The sequence below is a fragment of the Crinia signifera genome, chromosome 5, assembly GCF_055691185.1.
Source record: "Crinia signifera chromosome 5, ASM5569118v1, whole genome shotgun sequence".
Lineage (NCBI taxonomy): Eukaryota > Metazoa > Chordata > Amphibia > Anura > Myobatrachidae > Crinia > Crinia signifera.
Window position 1 is genome coordinate 296,006,515 of NC_139221.1, and position 22,890 is coordinate 296,029,404.

The window sequence follows — 22,890 nt, forward strand, 5'->3', positions numbered from 1 at the left end:
TTGTAAATATGTTGTTATTAGTTTAGTGGTAAGTCTGGTGTCCTTCCTCTCGTTCCAATTTTCCTAACTGGGGATTGTGGGTACTAGAGGGGAGGAGCCAGCTGTTTAAAGTTACAGTGTGCCAGTTCCCAGCCATCCACCTCTATTACCCAGCGTGAACGCCAGTGTCCCCTGTGGATTCAGAGAAATGGAACTACCGGTAGGTACCAAATTCCTCTTTTTCAACTTTCTCAGCATTACATACTAGGATGGGGCGCCTGGGACAGATGCTTAATTGGGCTACATATGAGTTGAGTGTCAGGCCCATTGTGTTATTTATATATATGTATATATATATATATATATATATATATATATATATGCAATAAGATCGCACTCCATACAAAAAATATTCAACCGCTGGGGTGACGTCCAGAACTTTCCTTACAAGAAACAAAGTCCATGTATATAAAGACCAAAAAGACACACTCTCCAGACTGTTTGATGCAAAATAAAAAGCTGTGTATTTGTATTCACATAGACATCAAATGTAACAAGAAGGGTACTCAACGTTAGCGTTTCAGTCCATAAAGGACCTTCCTCAGGAGTTAGGCAACAAGGGCATCCATTTGGGGTTAAGCACAGCGTGGACCACACAGGCTGTAGGAACCTGCTGTGTGGTCCACGCTGTGCTTCACCCCAAATGGATGCCCTTGTTGCCTAACTCCTGAGGAAGGTCCTTTATGGACTGAAACGCTAACGTTGAGTACCCTTCTTTTTACATTTGATGTCTATGTGAATACAAATACACAGCTTTTTATTTTGCATCAAACAGTCTGGAGAGTGTGTCTTTTTGGTCTTTATATATATATATATATATATCTATAGGAATAAAAAAGAACGCTCCATAGTGCAATATATAAAGATAGACAGGGTTTTATTTAAAACAAATTCTCCACGTATAAGCAGGTGCTGGGTAACGTACCACAATAAGCGGTTTTAACAACCGCACGATAACAGCAAAGATGTAAGTGTCTCAGACACACTTACTGTTGGAGCGGTTACAGCCGGAAACACTGGTGCATCACGAAATACAGGTGGGCAGACAGCAAAGCCAGGCCACGCCCCAACGCGTTTCGTAGTCACGTACTTTGTCAGAGGGCATTGGTGAGGACAGCTTCACATCCCTGGCCTATTGCCATTTTGGGTACTTATATGTTAGTGGGGCGCCCACTAAGCAATTTGCTGAGTGGGCTATTCTGCGTAGGGAAATGTAATTTATTCACTGCTCTCTCAGCCCTGGGGCATCGCATTGCATTGCATCGCATCGCATCACATGTGCCCCAAAATCGCATGCGATAGCATGCAATTTTATCATGTGTGCGATGCCCTTACATGAGGTATGCAATAATATGATTGTATGTCCCAAAAATAGGTTTAATGCACACCCCCACTATCCATACCACCTCGAAGCGCACTATCCACATTGGCGCGGAGTTGATTTTATATACTGAGCCCGAAGCGTGGCGTTTGCAGCGAGCCCCGCGAGGGGTGGCATGGATAGTGAGGGGGGGGGGGGGGGGGGGTGCGTAAAAGCTATCTTTAGGACATACAATCATATTATTCTATACCTCATGTAATGGTTTGCCAAGCTTCGGGGTGGCATGGATAGTGTGGGGGGGGGGTGCGTAAAAGCTATCTTTAGGACATACAATCATATTATTCTATACCTCATGTAATGGCATCGCACACCCGATAAAATCGCATGCGATTTTATCGGGTGTGCGATGCTATGCAATGCGATATTGTGGTGTAAAAAAAAAATTACATTAAAAAATCGCATCGCATTGCATCGCATGAGATGCGATTTTCCTACGTTACCGTCTCTATGTTTATTGGGCACCCAACTAACATATAAGTACCCCATTTTTAAATGGCAATAGGGCATTGTAAGCTATGGGTACGGGATAGAAGTGCTGGTGGTGCAGTGAGGTCAAAGGGGTCAGAGGGGTCAGCAGGGGTCAGCGCATACCCACACATGCACACACTCCCCCAGCTTCCGGGTCTGCACTTCGCAGGGACAGGCTCCTTTTGATGCCCTGTCCTTGCACTTTCAGAGATGATACGGATGCGGAACCAGCAGTGGCGTAACTATAGAGGGTGCAGGGGATGCAGCTGCTATGGGGCCCGGCGGCTTGGGGGGCCCGAGGACTTAGCAGCCCATCCCCTGCACCCTCTTGATGTTTTTTTTCTTAATTTTTTTTTAAACTATCTGATTACCAAGCCCCCGTCAGCAGCTGGGGAGCAGGATATCCAGCAGCAGTAGGTGTGGGACTCAGCAGCGTCTATATGCAGGGGGGGGTGGGGGCAGGAGATGCCCCCACCAGTGAGCTGTGGAGCAGGAGGCCAGGGGGCGGGGCTGGATGAACGTGGAGAAGCAGAAGATCAGACAGCGGCTGCCGCTGTACACGGATGAGCAGCAGACTCGGCGGCATGTTGGGGAGCAGGAGGTTCCGTGGAACCAGTGTGTGGGGAGACAGAGTCCCGGCTGTGCCTCTATGCAGGCCACGGGGATACAGGAGACCTGGCGGTGGAATGGGAGGCCTGATGGTAGCGATGATACAGGTGACCCGGTGGCTAACTGTGGAGTGGGAAGCCCATCAGCGTTGGTGAGAGGGGAGCAGGTATCCTCACGCTGCTTATGAGACCTTGTCACAGCCTGGCTCTCCCTCTCTCATCTCTCCCTCCCTCTATCTGTGCTCCCTCTTCCTCTCCCCAGTGTACCCCTGTCCCTCTCATGCTCGCCTACCCCCTCCCTCTTTCCTGTGCTTGCTCTCTCTCTCCTCTTTTAATCCCTCCCATGCTGCTCTCTCCTTTTTCCCCATCCTGTGCTCCTCCTTCCTTTCTCCTCTGCGCTACCTCCCTCTCCCTTCTGTGCTCCCCCTCCCTCTATCCCCTGCAATCCCTTGCGCTCTACTCTTTTTCTCACTCCCGTGCTCCTTCCCCTCTCTTATTTTTACTCGTTGCCATGAAGCACTCTCTCTCTCTCTTTTCCATGCCCTCTTTGTTGCTCACTCTTTCTTCTGCCCCCTAGGTCGCATAGGGACAACGGTAGTGGGGGGGGCCCTTTCAAGATTTTGCTATGGGGCCCACATAGATGTAGTTACGCCCCTGGGAACAAGGGATCTACAGCAAAAAGATAGACAGCCATTAGATAGACACCATTAGTTAGATAAACAGAAAGGTTGACATGCAAATAGGTCGACATGCAAAAAAGTCGCTTCACTTGCAATGCTTCGGCACGGTGCCTTGCTGTGCTCGGCACACTATTATAATCGAACTCCACGCCGTAGTGGATGGTAGGGCATGAAATACCGCCTGTCGGCACATGTCGGCTCAAAAAACAGTGAAAAAACCATGTCGACCTTTTGACTGTCGACTTAGACACCGTAGACCTAATGGCAGTGTTGACCTTTTTTCACATCGACCTATTTGCATGTCGACCTTTTTGCATGTCGACCTTTCTGTTTGTCTAACTAATGGTGTCTATCTAATGGGGGGGGGGGGGGGGGTGTGCGTAAAAGCTATCTTTAGGACATACAATCATATTATTCTATACCTCATGTAATGGCATCGCACACCCGATAAAATCGCATGCGATTTTATCGGGTGTGCGATGCTATGCAATGCGATATTGTGGTGTAAAAAAAAAATTACATTAAAAAATCGCATCGCATTGCATCGCATGAGATGCGATTTTCCTACGTTACCGTCTCTATGTTTATTGGGCACCCAACTAACATATAAGTACCCCATTTTTAAATGGCAATAGGGCATTGTAAGCTATGGGTACGGGATAGAAGTGCTGGTGGTGCAGTGAGGTCAAAGGGGTCAGAGGGGTCAGCAGGGGTCAGCGCATACCCACACATGCACACACTCCCCCAGCTTCCGGGTCTGCACTTCGCAGGGACAGGCTCCTTTTGATGCCCTGTCCTTGCACTTTCAGAGATGATACGGATGCGGAACCAGCAGTGGCGTAACTATAGAGGGTGCAGGGGATGCAGCTGCTATGGGGCCCGGCGGCTTGGGGGGCCCGAGGACTTAGCAGCCCATCCCCTGCACCCTCTTGATGTTTTTTTTCTTAATTTTTTTTTAAACTATCTGATTACCAAGCCCCCGTCAGCAGCTGGGGAGCAGGATATCCAGCAGCAGTAGGTGTGGGACTCAGCAGCGTCTATATGCAGGGGGGGGTGGGGGCAGGAGATGCCCCCACCAGTGAGCTGTGGAGCAGGAGGCCAGGGGGCGGGGCTGGATGAACGTGGAGAAGCAGAAGATCCGACAGCGGCTGCCGCTGTACACGGATGAGCAGCAGACTCGGCGGCATGTTGGGGAGCAGGAGGTTCCGTGGAACCAGTGTGTGGGGAGACAGAGTCCCGGCTGTGCCTCTATGCAGGCCACGGGGATACAGGAGACCTGGCGGTGGAATGGGAGGCCTGATGGTAGCGATGATACAGGTGACCCGGTGGCTAACTGTGGAGTGGGAAGCCCATCAGCGTTGGTGAGAGGGGAGCAGGTATCCTCACGCTGCTTATGAGACCTTGTCACAGCCTGGCTCTCCCTCTCTCATCTCTCCCTCCCTCTATCTGTGCTCCCTCTTCCTCTCCCCAGTGTACCCCTGTCCCTCTCATGCTCGCCTACCCCCTCCCTCTTTCCTGTGCTTGCTCTCTCTCTCCTCTTTTAATCCCTCCCATGCTGCTCTCTCCTTTTTCCCCATCCTGTGCTCCTCCTTCCTTTCTCCTCTGCGCTACCTCCCTCTCCCTTCTGTGCTCCCCCTCCCTCTATCCCCTGCAATCCCTTGCGCTCTACTCTTTTTCTCCCTCCCGTGCTCCTTCCCCTCTCTTATTTTTACTCGTTGCCATGAAGCACTCTCTCTCTCTCTTTTCCATGCCCTCTTTGTTGCTCACTCTTTCTTCTGCCCCCTAGGTCGCATAGGGACAACGGTAGTGGGGGGGGCCCTTTCAAGATTTTGCTATGGGGCCCACATAGATGTAGTTACGCCCCTGGGAACAAGGGATCTACAGCAAAAAGATAGACAGCCATTAGATAGACACCATTAGTTAGATAAACAGAAAGGTTGACATGCAAATAGGTCGACATGCAAAAAAGTCGCTTCACTTGCAATGCTTCGGCACGGTGCCTTGCTGTGCTCGGCACACTATTATAATCGAACTCCACGCCGTAGTGGATGGTAGGGCATGAAATACCGCCTGTCGGCACATGTCGGCTCAAAAAACAGTGAAAAAACCATGTCGACCTTTTGACTGTCGACTTAGACACCGTAGACCTAATGGCAGTGTTGACCTTTTTTCACATCGACCTATTTGCATGTCGACCTTTTTGCATGTCGACCTTTCTGTTTGTCTAACTAATGGTGTCTATCTAATGGCTGTCTATCTTTTTGCTGTAGACAAATAGTCCGGATACCGATGACAGCAGTACCCTCTTTAATCCTGTGTATAAATGATTGTTGGGTTCATAGGTCAATTCAAACAACTTGAGACAAAATATTAACATGTGTAAATCATTAACAAACAGGGCCGTAGCGCCCCAGATGGGGGGTGTGCTCCGGTGCTCACCCGCTTTGGGGGGAGGGGTGTGTGTGATGTGGCGTTATGCTCCGGGGGTGTGTGTGATGCAGCCGCTGCGTCGCACTCCACGGGGTGGGGATTGGAGATCCGGCGATGGCCGGGCTCCAGGAGGTCAGTGCAGCCACCGCCACTACAGGGGGGATGGGGGGTTGTTGGAGGGAGATGCGGGCTCCAGGGGTGGGGGTAGACTCTCTCACCTGCTCCCAGGTGCTTTCCTCGGCGCCGGCAGGACACGTCCTGTTCCTGCTTCTGCTGCTCTTCCTGGCTCCTACAGCTCATTACTGCCCTCCAGTGGCCGGCACCCTTTTAACAACACTAATGTGAAACCCCATTTCCCATGCCAACAGATTACATGACACAAGTGCACCGGGACGTTGCAAAGACTGCGGCAATATTCGTTGGCGGCAGCACAGGAAGTGGACAACCTGTCCAACCTTCTAAATTAAATGTATTTTTATATTTTGTTTTAAAATAAAGTTTGTTATAATAAGTTAGAAGTTGTCTGTGTTTTGTTCAAATATGTTTGTGTACTGTGTTATGGTAAGGGAAATAGGTACATACTGTATACACGTGTGATTGCATTTTTATGTGTGGTATAAAGTGAAGGGTAATGAATAAATGTTGCTGAACGTGTGGTGGGGTGTGTGTGTTTTCAGAATAAAGGGTTACCTTACTTATAAATATGACCATCACAATTAATGCATAAATGTATACACTGGTAACAGCAGACACATGTTTTCCTAACACATGTACACATAAGCACACATTTGAGTCGAATCCAGAAAGATTAGATTAGATTGTAGTGGTGCCAAGGTCATTGCAGTATGTTAAATTGTGGTACAGAGAAACGCAGGTAGTTTGGGCAATGGAACATTCTAAAGAATAATAAGAAATATTGCAAGTTAATGTAAATTGCAATTTGGGTAGAAAAGCATTTAATTGAAAGTAATAAAGACCATAGAATCTGGCTAATTGTTTAATGGGTTTGAAGCTTGAGTTCCATTCGGATTCGTGCTGTGCTGTGTAAAACTCCAACAGAGGGCGTTCGGTCGGCTGTGCGTCCTCTTGGACGCTGAAAGACTGATCAATCTTTTAGAGTTCCGTCCGTACACGGTCGTGTTCATGCAGAACCACACCACACCCTCTTATGTGGTAGTATGTCCGAACGGATGAGGTGGACTTGTAGGCGTATCTGCACTCACCGTGTGGTTGAACGGAGCATTCGGTCCAATAAGCCCGAACGCACATCCAACTGAGTGAACCAGAATAAGGCCCATAGTGTTCTGTGATCGGCAATTCACCATCATTCACCAGTAAATACGAATGACAAGTAGAAGCGTAGAACATCTCTTTGCGGCATGTTTTGCTGAGCCGGCACAGATAAGTTAGATCCCTGCAGGCTTCCAAGTGTAAAAAAAAAGAGAATAATAAAAAAAAGTTGTGGGGTCCCTATGCTGCTTATAACCAGGGGGACAAAAAAGTGGGGTCCCCCTGTATTTGTATAACGAGCACCAGGCTCATGGGACGGTCCAGGTTCCCAAAATATGGGGGACAAAATGAATAGAGGTCCCCATCTTATTTTAACAACCAGCACCAGGCCCAAACAGTCAGCAGGCTAATGCCACAGCCGGGGAAACTTTTTATACAAGTTCCCCCGACCAAAGCATTAACCAGTGACTGGTCAGTCCAGGCAGGGACCCTGGGGGACTGGAGACCCCCCAAATAAAGGGGTCCCCCTCCACAGCACCTACCGCCCAGGTTGAAGCCTGTGTCTGTCCCTGGACGGTGGGCACCAGGCTGAATTTTTTTTGTAAAAGGAGATGAATATACTTTTGGTTTAAGCTGTGTAACTACAAGTCCAAGCAAGCCTCTGAACTGAGGGGGGGGGGGAGGATTTGCTGAATTTCGACAACCAGGACCGGTTCAATGACCCGGACTGGTTATAGCCGGACGGGGCGACCCATTCTATTTTTTATCCTCCTTGGCAGTATTGCATGCATCTAACTGATCCATGCAATGCTGTCGCTTCGTAAATATTTGGTGGCCATAAATATGAATGGGTTTTGAATGGCTACGACATCAGCAAATACGAATATGGAGAATATGGCAGCTTTGTAAATTTTTTCGATAATTCTCCATTCGTATTTGTGGGTCGTTTATGGCCGATCCTATTCGCACGGGGATGGGCCTTATACGGCCGTTCTTAATAAAATTCCCCCTGTGTGCCTGTGTCCCGTGCAGTTCCAGCTGCTAATCTCCATGCAAGCACATATATTACATACAACATTATTTACATGTACAATTGGGTTGGGATCATTCAGTCGACCCCAACTAGGTTGACAGTCATTAGGTCAACACTGTTGGGTCGACATACAGCAAGGTCGACAGGGGCCTAGGTCATCATGGGTCAAGGTCAACAGGGGTCTAGGTCAACAAGGGAATAGGTCGACATGGGTCTAGGTCAACACATGCATTAGGTCGACATGGGTTAGGACAACAGTCAAAAGGTCTACATGGGTTTTTTGACTGTTTGTTGACCCAAATGTCGACCTGGACACTATTTAAAGTGCACCTTATCTCCTTCGAGCACGGTGCCTTGCTGCACACAGCACACTATTTTATAAAAGTGGGAAAAAAAGGGGTGGAGCGCTGAATGGATCAGTTGGATTTCACTAATTTAATTGCATAAAAATATTTAAAAAGCAATTGATATGACAATAATATTAAATCAATAACATAAGAAATAATGACAATAATAAAAATTAAATATATAATATAGGACAAGGAGGACAATACTTATGTCTCTGCGCAGCTGCCTTTGTGTCCCTTAAGATGTGGGGGGGGAAGAAGATTCTCCGGGTAGTGCACTACCAAATTGGTGGTAAATTATTTGCCGTCCTGGATGATGATAGGAGACGCTGGAGGATGCTCTGGTTCCCAAAAATTTGTGGTAAATTATTTGCCGTCCTGGATGATGATAGGAGACGCTGGAGGATGGAGGTTCTTCCCGGTTTTTAACTCTGCCTTCGGCCCCTCATCCCCACCCTTGCTAACCATTCTCCTGGAAAAAATTATTTCCCTTTCATTGCCACTTTCCGGATCTGATCCCAATTGCTTTCTCCTGTGGACATCTTACATTGCACCATCGTGAGGACCCTTCATTCCGAAGGTACACAGATCTTCCTCCAGCGAGAAAAATAACCACAGGCTCCATCAACTACCGGGATCAGCGCAACATAGTGAGGACCCCAAATTTTTGGGAACCAGAGCATCCTCCAGCGTCTCCTATCATCATCCAGGACGGCAAATAATTTACCACCAATTTGGTAGTGCACTACCCGGAGAATCTTCTTCCCCCCCACATCTTAAGGGACACAAAGGCAGCTGCGCAGAGACATAAGTATTGTCCTCCTTGTCCTATATTATATATTTAATTTTTATTATTGTCATTATTTCTTATGTTATTGATTTAATATTATTGTCATATCAATTGCTTTTTAAATATTTTTATACAATTAAATTAGTGAAATCCAACTGATCCATTCAGCGCTCCACCCCTTTTTTTCCCACTTTTGTATCCATAAAGAGGGCCTTACACCCCTCCAGTAGGAGCAGCTTAGCGATACACCCCATAGGGCGCCTATTTCTACTCTGAGTTATCAATCTCGAGTATACCACCTATTTTCTACACTATTTTATACTCCCACCAACGCCCTAGTGGATGGTAAGGAATGAAATACCACCTGTCGGCACATGTCGGCTCAAAAAACCATCAAAAATCCCATGTCGCTCTTTTGACTGTCGACCTAACCCATGCCAACCTAACTCATGTCAACCTAGACACAATTTGACCTAGTCCCTTATTGACCTAGACTCCTGTCAACCTTGACTGATGTCGACCTTGCTCTATGTCAACCCAATGATGTTGACTTAATGACTGTCGACCTAGTTGGGGTCGACAATTCAACCGTATCCTATACATTTATATGTGCTAACTGGCTCCTCCCTGCAGACTTTGGTCGGTGCAGCATCCCCCACTGCTAAACATGCCATTGTCATTATGTCGAAATTATAGGGGGGTGACAGAAGTGGGAGGCACAAACATGTGGCACATCTAGGAGTGGCGTTGCAGTGGCAGACAGGATGTCATATTTATAAACATAATGCAAAGAAAAGAGAGATCCTTGTGCCCTCTCACCCTTATGTTGCATAAACGGCACATGCACAGGTTAACAAACCAATCATTTCAGCGACAGGGCTTGCCACACTAATGTGGCTGAAGTGATTGGTTTGTTTTGGCACTCATTAAAAAAGAAGTAAATAATCTTTCCTTGCACAAACCAGCTCTACAGAGACAAAATGTCATCCTCATCCTCCGATTCCTCACCCCCATCAGTGTGTTCACCCCCGTCATCACAGTCAATTAATTCATCCCCGCTGGAATCTTCCATCACATGTTCCTCTGTACTTTCTGGAGGCAATTGCTGGTGAAGGTCTTCCTCATGGAATGTGTAATTAATTTTGATGAACATCATCTTTTCCACATTTTGTGGAAGTAACCTCCTACGCCGATCGCAGACAAGGTTTCCGGATGCGCTACAAACTCTTTCAGAGTACAAACTGGATGGTGGGCAACTTAGGTAAAACAAAGCGGGTTTGTGCAAGGGCCTCCAAATTGCATGTTTTTCCTGCCAGTATAGATACAGACTGTCTGACATGCCTACTTGGATGCTGATATAATCCTCCACCATTCTTTCAATGGTGACACATTTTGAAGTGACACATTATGAAGTGACACATTTTATCCCGTTTTTTTTTAAACCAGGACAAGTTGAATGAGCCCGGGACTGGTTATGCTCAAGAGGGGGGACCACATACCGTTTTCACTTTAACACATTTTTTTGGACAGAACCAATATCTCAATGGCTCTGTCAAACTTGCCAGAATGAACTTGGTCTATTTGTTTTGGGATTTTTGGGAGCGTTTACCAAAAACCGCACCCTATTACATTTTCAAGTTGTATACTTGATGCGATTTGAAGTGTGAAAAAACAAAATTGACATGGTCAAAATGTGTATTTTTCTGCAATTCGCATCCTATTACTATTTTAGGAAAACGTGCGATTTCGGCCATTTTTTTGATTATAAATCTCAAAAGTCTAAAAACCTCATCCTATTACATGTCCCCCCAGATGCCAAAACATGCTCCTGATTGCCCTGCATCACTACCAATGGGTCTGTTTGCCATGTCACGTTTCGCTTGATCTAACAGATCAAGGTCAACTCTTTGCAGACATGTATCCACTGGAATCAGAGATACAATATTGGATTTAAACCTAGGATCAAATACGGTGGCAAAATGTAGTGATCTGTTTTCAACAGATTGACCACCCTTAAATCCTGTCAAATGAAGGGCTTCATCCACAAGTATCACATATTTAGCGGATTTGCTCTGTTTTAGCTCCTCCTTTACCTTCTCCAACTGGCAGTGTCTGAACGGACTTCACATATGGAAAGTTCTAAAGGGTTTGAGAACCTTACACAATGCGGAAACCTCCACCGCACCTGACTCAGGGCATTCCCCCTCCTTTGGCTATGTTATAGGTAAATGTATAGGCTTGAATGTCTTTTTGCTGCTCTACCATCCTCTGAAGCATATAGAGGGTAGAATTCCACCTCATTACTACCTCTTACTTCAGGTGATTGCAGGGCAAGCTCAAGAGTGTTTGCTGGCGCTCTAGTCTTCGACACGCAGTTGCTGAATGTCCTAAAAGCATCTCCTGAACTCCCCTGTCATTTTTCAAAAAATTCTGCACCACCAAATTAATTGTGTGAGCAAAACATGGGGTATGCTTAAATGTAATTATCGCACAATATTGGTGGCGTTTTCAGAAATCACAAATCCCCAGGAGAGTCTAAGTGGGGTAAGCCATTGTGCAATGATGTCCCTCAGTTTCTCAGAGGTTCTCAGTGGTGTGTACTGAAACCGGTGACACACAATGTAGCCTGCCTAGGAAAAAGTTGGCATTTGTGAGATGCTGCTGTTGTTGTTGTGGAAGGCAATATATCTGCCCAGTGGGCTGTCACAGTCATATAGTTCTTAGTTTGCCCTGTTTCACTTGTCCACATGTCCATGGACTGTGGGTATAAAAGGACACTTTTCTTAACGTCCTGGTACAATCTGGGAATTGCTTGCCTAGTGAAGTGGAATCACAGATGGACACAGTGTACTTCCATCAAATGTCTAAATCCCACTGCAATAATGGTGGATCCTGGACGAAGGTCTAACATCATCATAGTTGTTATGGACTCAGTAATCCACTTTGCAACAGGATGACTGCTGTCGTCATACATCTTCCTCACAAGGGACTGTTGTACAGTCAATTGCTTATTAACGTAGTACAAGTGGTGTTCCAACTTCCCTTCTGAGATGATGATTGACTCCCAGCAGCAACAACAGCAGCAGTAAGCTTATCACTCAAGGATCCACCAGAGGAAACCCAGATAGGAGAGGTGTCAGTCATACCTTTGATATGCAGAGCTATTTCCGATCCTGATTGAGGAGAAAATTGACGATGAGGGAGTTGGTGGTGTGTATTACAAATGCATGGATACAACAGAAAAAAGGGATTTAGGTGTCACTGGAATGCATATGCTCTTTTGAACTTGACAATGACTTATGAATTAGCATCCCCCTACTTATAATGATTTTACAAAGGCTACATATGACTTGACAGTTGTTGTCCAGATTTGGATAGAACTAATTTTGGTTCTTTGCCCAGGCCTTACAATGGGCTTTTTCATCCCACAGCCAACAACTGTCTCCGCCAGTGCCTTACTCAAACAAACCACATCGCCATCAGAATCCTCATCATCAACTTCCTCTTGAGCGCCAGCTACACCAAGTGCTGCCTCATTCAGGATCAGTAAAATGGTGCTGAAGATCAAAGCCTCTTATTATCACACCTGCCTGCACAACCCCTACTGTTTGCTGAGTACTAAATAAATGATGCATAGACAAATATAAAATACTAATTTTTATTTTAATCATCATTTGTAACAATCATGATGACTTGGGGGCATATTCACTAAAGCACTGGTTTATAGAAGTGGAGATGTTGCCATAGCAACCAATCAGATTCTACTTATTTATCTAGCACTTTCTACAAGATACTAGATAAAATGTGATTGGTTGTATCTCCATTTCTATAATCCGGCACTTTAATAAATATAACCCTAAATGCTGAGGTTTTCGTTAATTATCCGGAAAAAGCAACTTGATGACATAAGGGATTATGGTGCCTTCTGAAAATAATTTTCTAATTGTAAAAGAAAAACTTGCGGAGAAATATTGTTTGGTACACGAGAGACATGAGGGTGAGGCTTATCAATCCTCTAAGATCTTCTGCATTTCTGAGGATATAGGTATGTTGTGGTGATGCTATTAGATCCTATTGAATTACAGTATACAGCATGTTGTTTCAGCCCAGAAATAGCTGCTCCATTTTGCACAACTTAAAATATAAATATAATAGGATCCATCATTAACTTTTTTCATTCTAATTAGAAATTGGGGCCTGTACTGTATGGGTTCTCTCCTTCCCCACATTTTATATCCTCAAATGAACCGCCCTGAGATTACACTAATTTGGGAGTTCATTCTGCTCAATGTTTTCCATTAGAACATTTGTATCATGTGCTGGGGGTTCACGGCTGACATCAACGTATATCGTGTTGCCGAAACTGCTGTCCGGAGCAGGCTGGTTCTGCTTTCTTCTATATACGTAGTACGCTGCAATGGTGGTTCCGGCAATGACAAGTATGACAAGAATAACCACGCCAGCTATCATGCTATGCGAACGAACATCGGCCTTTGTGTCTTCTGTAAAGAAAAACAATGATTAAAACCAGACAGAAGCAATCTGTTTCCTACTGTATGTGTATCATACATCCCTACTGTCCTGATTTCCCTTGTTTGCCCGCAGGGTCCCATGGCGCGGAGGGGGGATAGTTGTGTAAATATACATTATGTGCTTGTACAAAGCATCTATTCACCAGTACAGAGGGACAAGGGGCATTGGCAGCTGCCCACATAGTGCTGGGCATGCCCCCATAGTGCCTAAAATGGGTCTTTGCTCGCAATCATGGGGTTCCTGTTTCACAGGCCACAGCTAATTTCCAAGTGCTGGCATGCCTTCAGCACGTGGAAGAGTCTTGCTTGTTGTGGACAGAATGGTGGGAGGAATGGTGTAACAGTATCAATCTATGGGGCAGATGTATTAAGCCTTCACAAGAGATAAATGCAAGGGTGATAAAGAGAGATAAACATCCAGCCAATCAGCTCTTTACTGACTTTTTTCAAACGCAGCCTGTAACATGGCAGTTAGCAGGTGATTGGCTGGACGTTTATCTCTCTTTATCACCCTTGCATTTATCTCTTGTTAAGGCTTAATACATCTGCCCCATTGTCACATAACTTTGCAAAATGTTGCACATTTTCTCTCAGCACATGGAGGTAAAGTGACCTACACACTGGGTGACTTCAGCCCCATGCATAGCTCAATGCACTTAAGCACAGATCGATCAGCACACATCACTGTCACACATGCTAGGCACCAGTGATCGATCTGTGCTAACCAGTGTTCTTCTCTGATGAGAACACTGGTGATCTAATTAGAAGATAGGATAGACTGTGCATGCACTGTCAATCTGAGCGGGCGATAATGACATGCTGGACCATGCATAGCCTTCGTGCAGGGGCATACACATGGAGCAATCCGTGCTTACTTTCTAAGGGATCTAATTAGATTGCTTAGAAAATAGGTGAAAATCGCATCGCAACCGAACATATCAACCACATGACACCGCATAATAAATTCCCCACTATGATTGGAAAGCACATTGGAACCATATACAGATGTTTTGCATAATATGTATAACTGAAGTTAAAACTGTGATATTAAGCTGCATATTCCAGCATTACCATCCTTAAATTATTATCTTATTGATTATTTTACTGATCTGTGCACCTAAGTTTGGCATATGACATTTAAGGGGACAAAAGGGAATTCTTTCCCTGCTCTGCATCCCTGCTGATAGCCCCTGCGCCTGTCTCACACTGCTCTGACAGGCAACAGCGGCAGCATGACGCTCCCTACTGTGATAACACCAGCAATCAGGGCATTAAAGGGGCGAAGCCCATGGACCTCATAGCGCACCGCTATAATACTTCCTGCTTTGCCTCATTAATGAGGCGAAGCCAGAAGGGACATCAACACAATGTATTAACATCTTTTCTGCCAAAGCGGGGGAGCACAAACTCCCCCGTCCCGGCGACTGGGAACTGATGCGCTATCTACTTCCCCCTGGCCGACTGGACTGGGCATGCGCGGGATCTCGCTACTCACACAAGATCCCCAGTGCAGCCCAGAGCCAACACCAGGGACGGGATTGATATGTAATCCCGGTGGTTGGAATCCAGGCGGTCAAAATCCCGACGCCCGAATCCCGACCGCCGAAATCCCGACAAGGGGGAGGACGTGGATCGCCCCCCCTTGCGGGCTCACTGCGCTTGCCACGCAGCAGGCCCAGTGCCTCGCTAAGCTCGGCACACTCATTTATTCTCCCTCTATGGGTGTCGTGAAGACCCACAGAGGGACAAAGTGTCGGGATTCCGGCATCGGAATTTTGACCGCGAGGATTCCGACCGCTGGGATTGTGACTGCATCCCGCAGGAACAGTGCTGTCCCTGCTGTTGAGATGGGGCTTCACCAGCCTGCTGCTGGCAAAGCTGACAGCAGCAGCGGTTGGAACCGTTCATACATTCGCCCTGCATATCGGCCTGCTATCATTAGCACTCACCGGCTCCATCATACATGGGGGAGAAGCGGTATCAAGGCACATAACGTATGCTGATACCTCTTCTCCCTCATAACACACGGTCACACATCTGCCCCATGGTGAGACAGGAGCTGTATCGAGATGACTCAATTCACCACAAATCACGTCATTGTCAGTGTTCAACATTATGCTGTACTGTTTCTGTTGGGTAAATTCAAACGTTACATTGTACTTTGTCCTTTTACATTAAGTGAATCACATGTTTTATAGAAAAAAGATGTTCTGTACCTGGCTTCACGATTGACTTCTCTGTGGGTATGGGAGCTATAAATACAATATGCAAAAGATTAAAGGAAATAGAATCAGATCATTATAAATTCAAAAATGTATTTAAATCTGAACTTAAATGTGACAATTGCTAACAGCACATGAATTTAAGGGGAACCAGGGCTTTTTTTTGTAAGAAAAGTTTTGGTACTTGCGTAGCTTCACGGCAGCAATGGCCGCGGATCGCATCATATGCAAATCGCATACAATTTGCATGTGATGCGATTTAGCACACCCCTACTATCCACGCCAGCCCGAAGCAAGGCGAGCGGTATGCGTCCTCCCGATCTGTTCATACCCCACTATCCACGTCGGCATGGAGTTCACTTAATAAAGAGTGGCGAGCGCAGCGAGCCACCGAGCCCGAAGCGTGGCGAGACTCGCGAGGGGATGCGTAAAACGAGCCCAAAGCGTGACGAGCGGACGAGGATTACTTGACATGTATTACGTGTATTACTTGATGTGTACTCCGCATCCGCTTGCCACGCTTCGGGCTCGTTTTCCATGTCCGCTCGCCACGCTTCAGGCTCGGTGGCTCGCTGCGCTCGCCACACTTTTTAAAAGCAATTCCACGCAGGGCTCGCTACGCTTCGGGCTAACGTGGATAGTGGGGGTGTGCTAAATCGCATTGCATGCAAATCGAGATTTGTATACGATGCGTTCCGTGGGCAGTGCCACAGTGAAACTACACAAGTACCAAAACAGATCACAAATTAATATGCCAACAGCGTGAGTCTCGGTGGTAAGGATACAGACACTAAGATTACAACTACCACCACACAGAATTCTCCCTCATGGGGGTTGTAGTGAGTGAGCCACCAAGCCCACAAGGAGTCTCATTGCGCTCCCTCATCGCCGGCATTCCAGCGGCCGAGATCTGTCTCTCAGGATCCTGACAGCTGGGATCCCGACTTTTGAGGAAATCATACTGAACCCCATACAACAAGCAGCGCATACAGGTAATTGAGGTATTTGTACAGAAGAAGAAATCTGTTATAATATATTATCTGTTATTATATAAGTGGTAAGAAGCGAGAAAGTGATCTTGCAGGTGAGGGTGTGGAAGCCATCAGTAGAAAGTATACAGTCATTAGGCGGACACAGTAAAGGTCGACGTGGGTTAGGTCAACACCTGAAATAGGTCAACATGCTTATGGTCGATTTCATGTCCTACCATCCACTAGGCCGCCCCCCCCCCCTCGCAGCATGTGTTCCCACGCACAGGCTGCGAATGGTTGTTTAAAATAAACATCCATTCGCATGCTGCGGGGAACACCCACATGTTTTGATGATCGCGACTATCAAAAGATGTGGAAGGTGCACGCATATAAAAGTGACTTTCAAGTAGATTGCTTCACCCTCGATGTCTTACGTAGAGCTACCGCAGGACTTTCCTTCCTGCTGCAGTTATAACCTCCATGGTTCCCGGTAGATTCCTGCATATTCCAATCATGTGCAATATATATTTACATATTTTTATTTACCGTGGTTCTGTATTGGTTTCTCTTTTATTTATTTTTTTACGCATGTTTTTATTATGCTATTTATTTTCTCGCTACTATTCACTTTGCTGTAACAATGGGAATTTCTCCATTGTGAGATGAATAAAGGAATTATATTCCTTTCTATTCTATTCACCACCCCTGGTAGGATACTGTAGTAGTTTTTGAGCCCAGATAAAATTTTGAGTTATGGATTTGAAGGAATTTAAACCATAGGGGGGGATGGATATTGGAACAGTTTGGAATAAATAAAGGAACAGTTCATCTTTACTGAATGTATTCTACCTAAGAAATAAAATAGCTAGACCATGTATGAAGGTCTGGGTTACAGTAATTCAGCAGGGAAGTTAGCTTGGAATAACTGATAGTTGCTGTGAATTAAGAAAGAGCCTAGATACTTTGTTTTTTGTTTATTCCAAGTGAAGGCACAAGTCTATGCTTAGTCAGAGCAGGAATATAGAATTCTGCGTGCTGAGAGTAAAGTTCTATCTCTGCTAGGAGCGGATGAGGATGTAGGGATTGGGCAGGACCAGCGAGGGAAATTAAAAGTCATCCACATGTAATATATTTGCATTCCGAAGATCCTGTCTTTACTCCTAAAATATTTATTGTGCAATAGATCCTCACTGCCAGAGGCTCCATGAAATGAGGGAACAGTGATCAAACCTGCCTGGTACCGTTAGCAATCCCAAAACTAGTGGAAGTAACATTGTGTTGGGTGCTGAGATACCATTAAAGAAATGACCAAAGCATTTTGTATATAAAGGGCCAGAAAAAGGTGATGGAAGCTTTCTCTGCATCTAAAGCTAAGATGGGAGATCACATCTATGGATAGATTGGACTAGGTCTCGTCTTGTCTTGTCATGTCCTGTGAATAATCCCAGTTGGTCTGGATGAATTAATTGAGGAAGAAGGGGAGCGAGATGGGGCTTAAATGTTGGTAAAAATTTTGAAGTCTATGGTCAACAACTAGCAAATAAGAGATTGTGTAGGGCCGAGATATGAGATCTTGCATGGCTTATTTCCTGATCACAGAGGTTTTACCAGGGCGTTTCTCCTCTTCTGGTACTGAAGTGCACAGCGAGTATGTAAGGGCCTGAATTAGAGGTGGTGTCAATGCTGGACATTCAGTAGCAGCAGATCTGAGTATGTATCTGTATATGAGGACGCATAATCTAATCTGACAATATATGTTGCCATGGCCATTGTTTTTGCATCCAAAGATGCATCCACTAGATTTGGCAAATCTCAAAAACGTAGCCAACACGCCCCCAGTTTCATAGCGCTCCTCCTCCCTGCCCACCAATAGAAGCAGATTGTCAATCAAGCAACATCTGCTGCCGCACTGCATCCAATGATGCAGGAGCAGATCTAAAAACCAGAAACAAATGGAGAAATTGTTCCATCAAACAATCAGCTTTGCGGCAGTAATTATCAAGTACATTTGATAAAATTATACTGTAGGTCTCCAGTCTTTACGCTGCTTCTCTAAAGGCACCACCTCTAGGCAATACCCCCCTTTCACCAATTCGCCTAACCTGAAACTGCTCTGCTGTTCTCATAAATGAACATCCAAATTAAATGCTGATTTGTAAATACAGCCGTGTCTACAAATGAGGATTCTTAGCCAGGGGTAAAAGCTCTCATCCAGGGGTGGACGTGCTCATTCTGGAAGTAAGCCCTCATCCAGGGCCATCTTATCAGCATGTGGGAAATGGACAAAGCAATGCACTGGGGTCACTACACACCCATTTCTAGGAGCCAATTAAAAAAAAAATCATAACATGCCCCTGGTGTTGCCCTGCATAACGTCTCCACGTTGACCAGTAGAATGGCCATCAGTACTCTTATTGGGGATATATCCATTTATCCACCAATTGGCATACTTATACCCGCTCTCTGTCTAGCTACATTCTCTATTAATTATAACAGGCGCCTCCTTCTCAATTATTTGTTTTGGCTAAAATAGGTGGTGGATTAAAAAAAAAGTAGAATAGAAAAAAGAATAGTGAAAGTAAAAAAAAAAAATACATAATGTCCATGGTTCCCCCTGATCTCACTGCCCAGGGCACATGCCTGGTTTGGCTGATTAATACAGGGAAGGGAGTACATTTAGCAAGCCCCTGAGATATCAATCAATATGTATCACAGTAAGGGGGTTCTACTGGTCACTAACACTGTGTATATTATAGGTTTAAGTGTATTCACATTTGTAGCTTCCCTGGTCACCAGAGGGATAACTGGATATTTGTGGGCCTACAGCAACTGTTATGGGGCCCTCAGCTGTGGGCCCCATAACGGCTGCACCCCATACACCTATGGTAGTTATGCTCTTGCTTGTCCCTACTGTCAAATGCTGAAATTGGCAAACAGTGCACGCTATGAGTAAAGATGACCTGAGCCCACATTTACTTACTTTTTAATGTCTTACATATGTATCCCCTGGAATAGCCGTTATATAATTTACTCCACTTCCCTTTGGCTCGTACTACCGCACAATGATCAAATCTTTGCATGGGTCCTTCATCCGTGTTCCAGTTTACAAAGTCCAATGGCGTTTCATCCTTCCAGACCCACTTTCCTAGAAGTAAACACAGATATCTCCCAAGTAATAGCATTTCTATGAAACCCCACCCATAAGTACTGCTCTACATTTTAAGTCAATAGGAGCAGTAAGTCATATAGCATTATCATCGCCCGCCTCAAGGGGCAAGTTACTAGATTTTTGGGTATACAGTATGTAGCTTTAGTAGTTGTGATCTCAGACACACAGGAGGAAATTTACTGAGATCCCCGATTATGGCTGATCCCGTAAACGAACAGGTATGACCGGGATCGTCCGTAATCGGGGAATTACTGAGCTGCCATACTCTCAGGATTTTCAGGTGGTGAAGTCATTCATATTTGGCTGCCGAGTTTCCCACGAGCATGAAGCCTGCACAGATCAGTGAGATACAGTACACGCAGGCTTCTCTGTAAAAAGTAGAAAAAAAAAATATTTAAAATAAAACACAGCATGGGGTCCGTCACCCCATGAGCATAACCAGCCCCAGGCTCTTTGAGCCAGAGCTGGTTGCAGAAATACAGGGGGAAAAAATTAAATACGGTCGCCCTGTATTTCTATAACCAGCACCGGGATGTTGGACCCCGGGGACAAAGTTCCCACACCTATTTAGAGGGGGTAATCCCTCTTTATTCTAAATATAAACAGAGCTCAGCTTGACTGACAGGTCAGCGGATTTCAGCCAATCAGGGGAGCGCTGCTGCTTTATCGCTCCCTGACTGGCTGCTGGGTCCTCCAGTGACAGGAGTCATGGGGGGACCTGGCATTTGGGGGATTCAGGTTTTTGGTCGTTTTTTTTAAACTGTGGATGCCTACAGGGACGGAAGAGGAGGTGATCTATTCTACACAGGATGCATGGTATATATATATATATATATATATATATATATATATATATATATATACTGTATATATATATATATATATATTATATATTTTTTTTACAGGTACCCTTTTGGATTCTACATGGACAAGTGAACGGAACCTACGTGATACATGGTAAGATAGGTAAGTATGGATGTGTGAAGTATGTAATAAATTTATACTTTGTGCGGGTCTCATTTATTCTGGTATTGGTTCTGTAGTGGGATTAGAAGTCCCAGCGGCCCCTGCATGCAGGGACTTGTGGTTCTCTAAGTCGTAGCATGTAGGGGAGGCTTTCTGGGCCTGGTGTTCTACTACAGAACCCAATTTCTATTGTTTACAATATTTGACTCTTTTTACACTATCAGTCTGACGTCCACTGCCCAAGGATGCCGGGGACAGCCCTTGCAGGGGGGATCTGCTTATTTGGGGGTCCCCACTCCCCCAGGAATCCGGCCTGTGCTGACTAGCCAGAGTGCCATTCTTTGGCCGGGGGAACTAATATACAGATGGAGCTGGTCCCAGCTTTGCAGGGGATGGCGGAAGAGTCGCCAGCCGCCATCCCCCGCCAGCCGCCATCTGATCTGCGAAAGGGTCCGCGCGCACACGAGATGCGCGTGCATCCCCTTCCGGCGGTGCTTCCCCCGGGTCCCCCCGGGGTCCCCACCGCCTCCCCGCTTTCCCACCTAACCCTGTTAACCCTGTCCGTCTCCCTGAAGCGGAGACGGACAGGGTTCCCGTCGCCCGGAAACTGAGACGCGCGTGCGTGTGAGACGCACGCGCGTCTCAGTCAGATAGAGCGCCTCGCCGCTGGCGGATCGCCAGCGGAGACAATCTGGCGATTCGCCAGCAAGAGGGAGGCTGGCTCCATCTGTAAATAGTTTCACCCAGCTGTTGCATGACACTGTTGGAGCCCGGTCCAAAATACGGGGGACTCCTACTCCTTTGTCCCCTGTATATTGGACACCAGGAGGGGGGGATGGGCAGGGAGCAGACAGAGTGGGAAGATGGGCGGGTAGACAGGCAGGGAATGGGGAGACGGGCTGCAGGGAGAAATGGGCGAGTCTCGTGCATGCGCGTCCCTTCCTGAAGGACGGCGCTGGCAATAGCATTGCCCTTGCTCTTATGAAAAGGTCTCCATCTGTAAATCAGCCATAATTTCTGGTGTGAGACAATTTCTGGGGTGCTGCTGAATCAGCCATATAATTTCGGGGGTGAACAAAGTGTCTCATATAATTCTTGGGGTGAGCCAAGAAGGACCTTGACAAAGCTGTTTGTAGACAGTGAAATGTGCGCGTTGGCATAGATCCAGTCTGAAATACTTGATAGCCCTAATAGAAATGTGATTGTTTGTTTGCAGTATTAGGCTAAAAAAATTGTAATAAAAAATAAATAGAAGGCACCTGAGAGAGCCCAGCGGTGGGACTCTAGGAACTACTATTTGGCTCCAGTATACATATACTAAAATAAACGCCTTATGATCTGGCTTATATGCCTGACAGCTGCACTCCTGATATCTGTCTAGCTGCACATCAGTAAAAACTGCACGCAATATTGCTGATTGACCACCAGATGGCACCAAAGCTCCACTTCAAATAAACCAATGTTGGAAAGACAGTGATCAACTCTGATATCTCTTATATATTTGGCTACATCTGTCACTCAAAGTGTGTGAATGTGTGTATAACGCTGGGTGGAGCCTCTGACTCACATGACTGACTCACATGACAGAGAACCAGCCCAGTGAGCCCAAAGACAGTGCCAGACACCCTCTGCCTTCCCATGCTGCCCAGCACTGCTACTCCACAGCCACCAGGTGAGCCCCCCCCTGCGCCCCCCTCCCGCGATTTGCGGCAAAAACACCCCCGCGACCCCCCCTCCCGCGATTCGCGGCAAACCCCCCGCCTCCCGTGATTCGCGGTAAAACCCCCCCGTGACCCCCCCCTCCCGCGATTCGCGGCAAACACCCCCCCCCTTGACCCCCCCTCCCGCTATTCGCGGCAAAAACACCCCCCTGCGAACCCCATCCCGCGATTCGCGACAAAACCCCCCTCCCCGCGCCCCCCTCCCGCGATTCGTGGCAAAAACACACCCCCCCGACCCCCCTCCCGCGATTCGCAGCAAAAAGAACACCCCCGCGACCCCCCTCCCGCGATTCGCAGCAGCCC

The 22,890-nt window shown here is 46.4% G+C and overlaps 1 protein-coding gene across 1 annotated transcript in view; it reads right to left on the reverse strand.

Annotated features, from left to right (window-relative positions):
- Nucleotides 1–12,650: 12,650 nt before the first annotated feature.
- Nucleotides 12,651–22,890, reverse strand: part of LOC146081224 (macrophage mannose receptor 1-like) — a 351,156-nt gene continuing 340,916 nt past the window's right edge. Inside the window, exons 28-30 of the mRNA XM_083189329.1 lie at nt 19,712–19,876; nt 15,755–15,790; nt 12,651–13,508 (exon numbers count right to left, since the gene is read on the reverse strand). Coding sequence (XP_083045455.1) covers nt 13,270–13,508; nt 15,755–15,790; nt 19,712–19,876 — 440 coding nt within the window. The 3' untranslated portion in view covers nt 12,651–13,269. The remainder of the gene's footprint in view (nt 13,509–15,754; nt 15,791–19,711; nt 19,877–22,890) is intronic.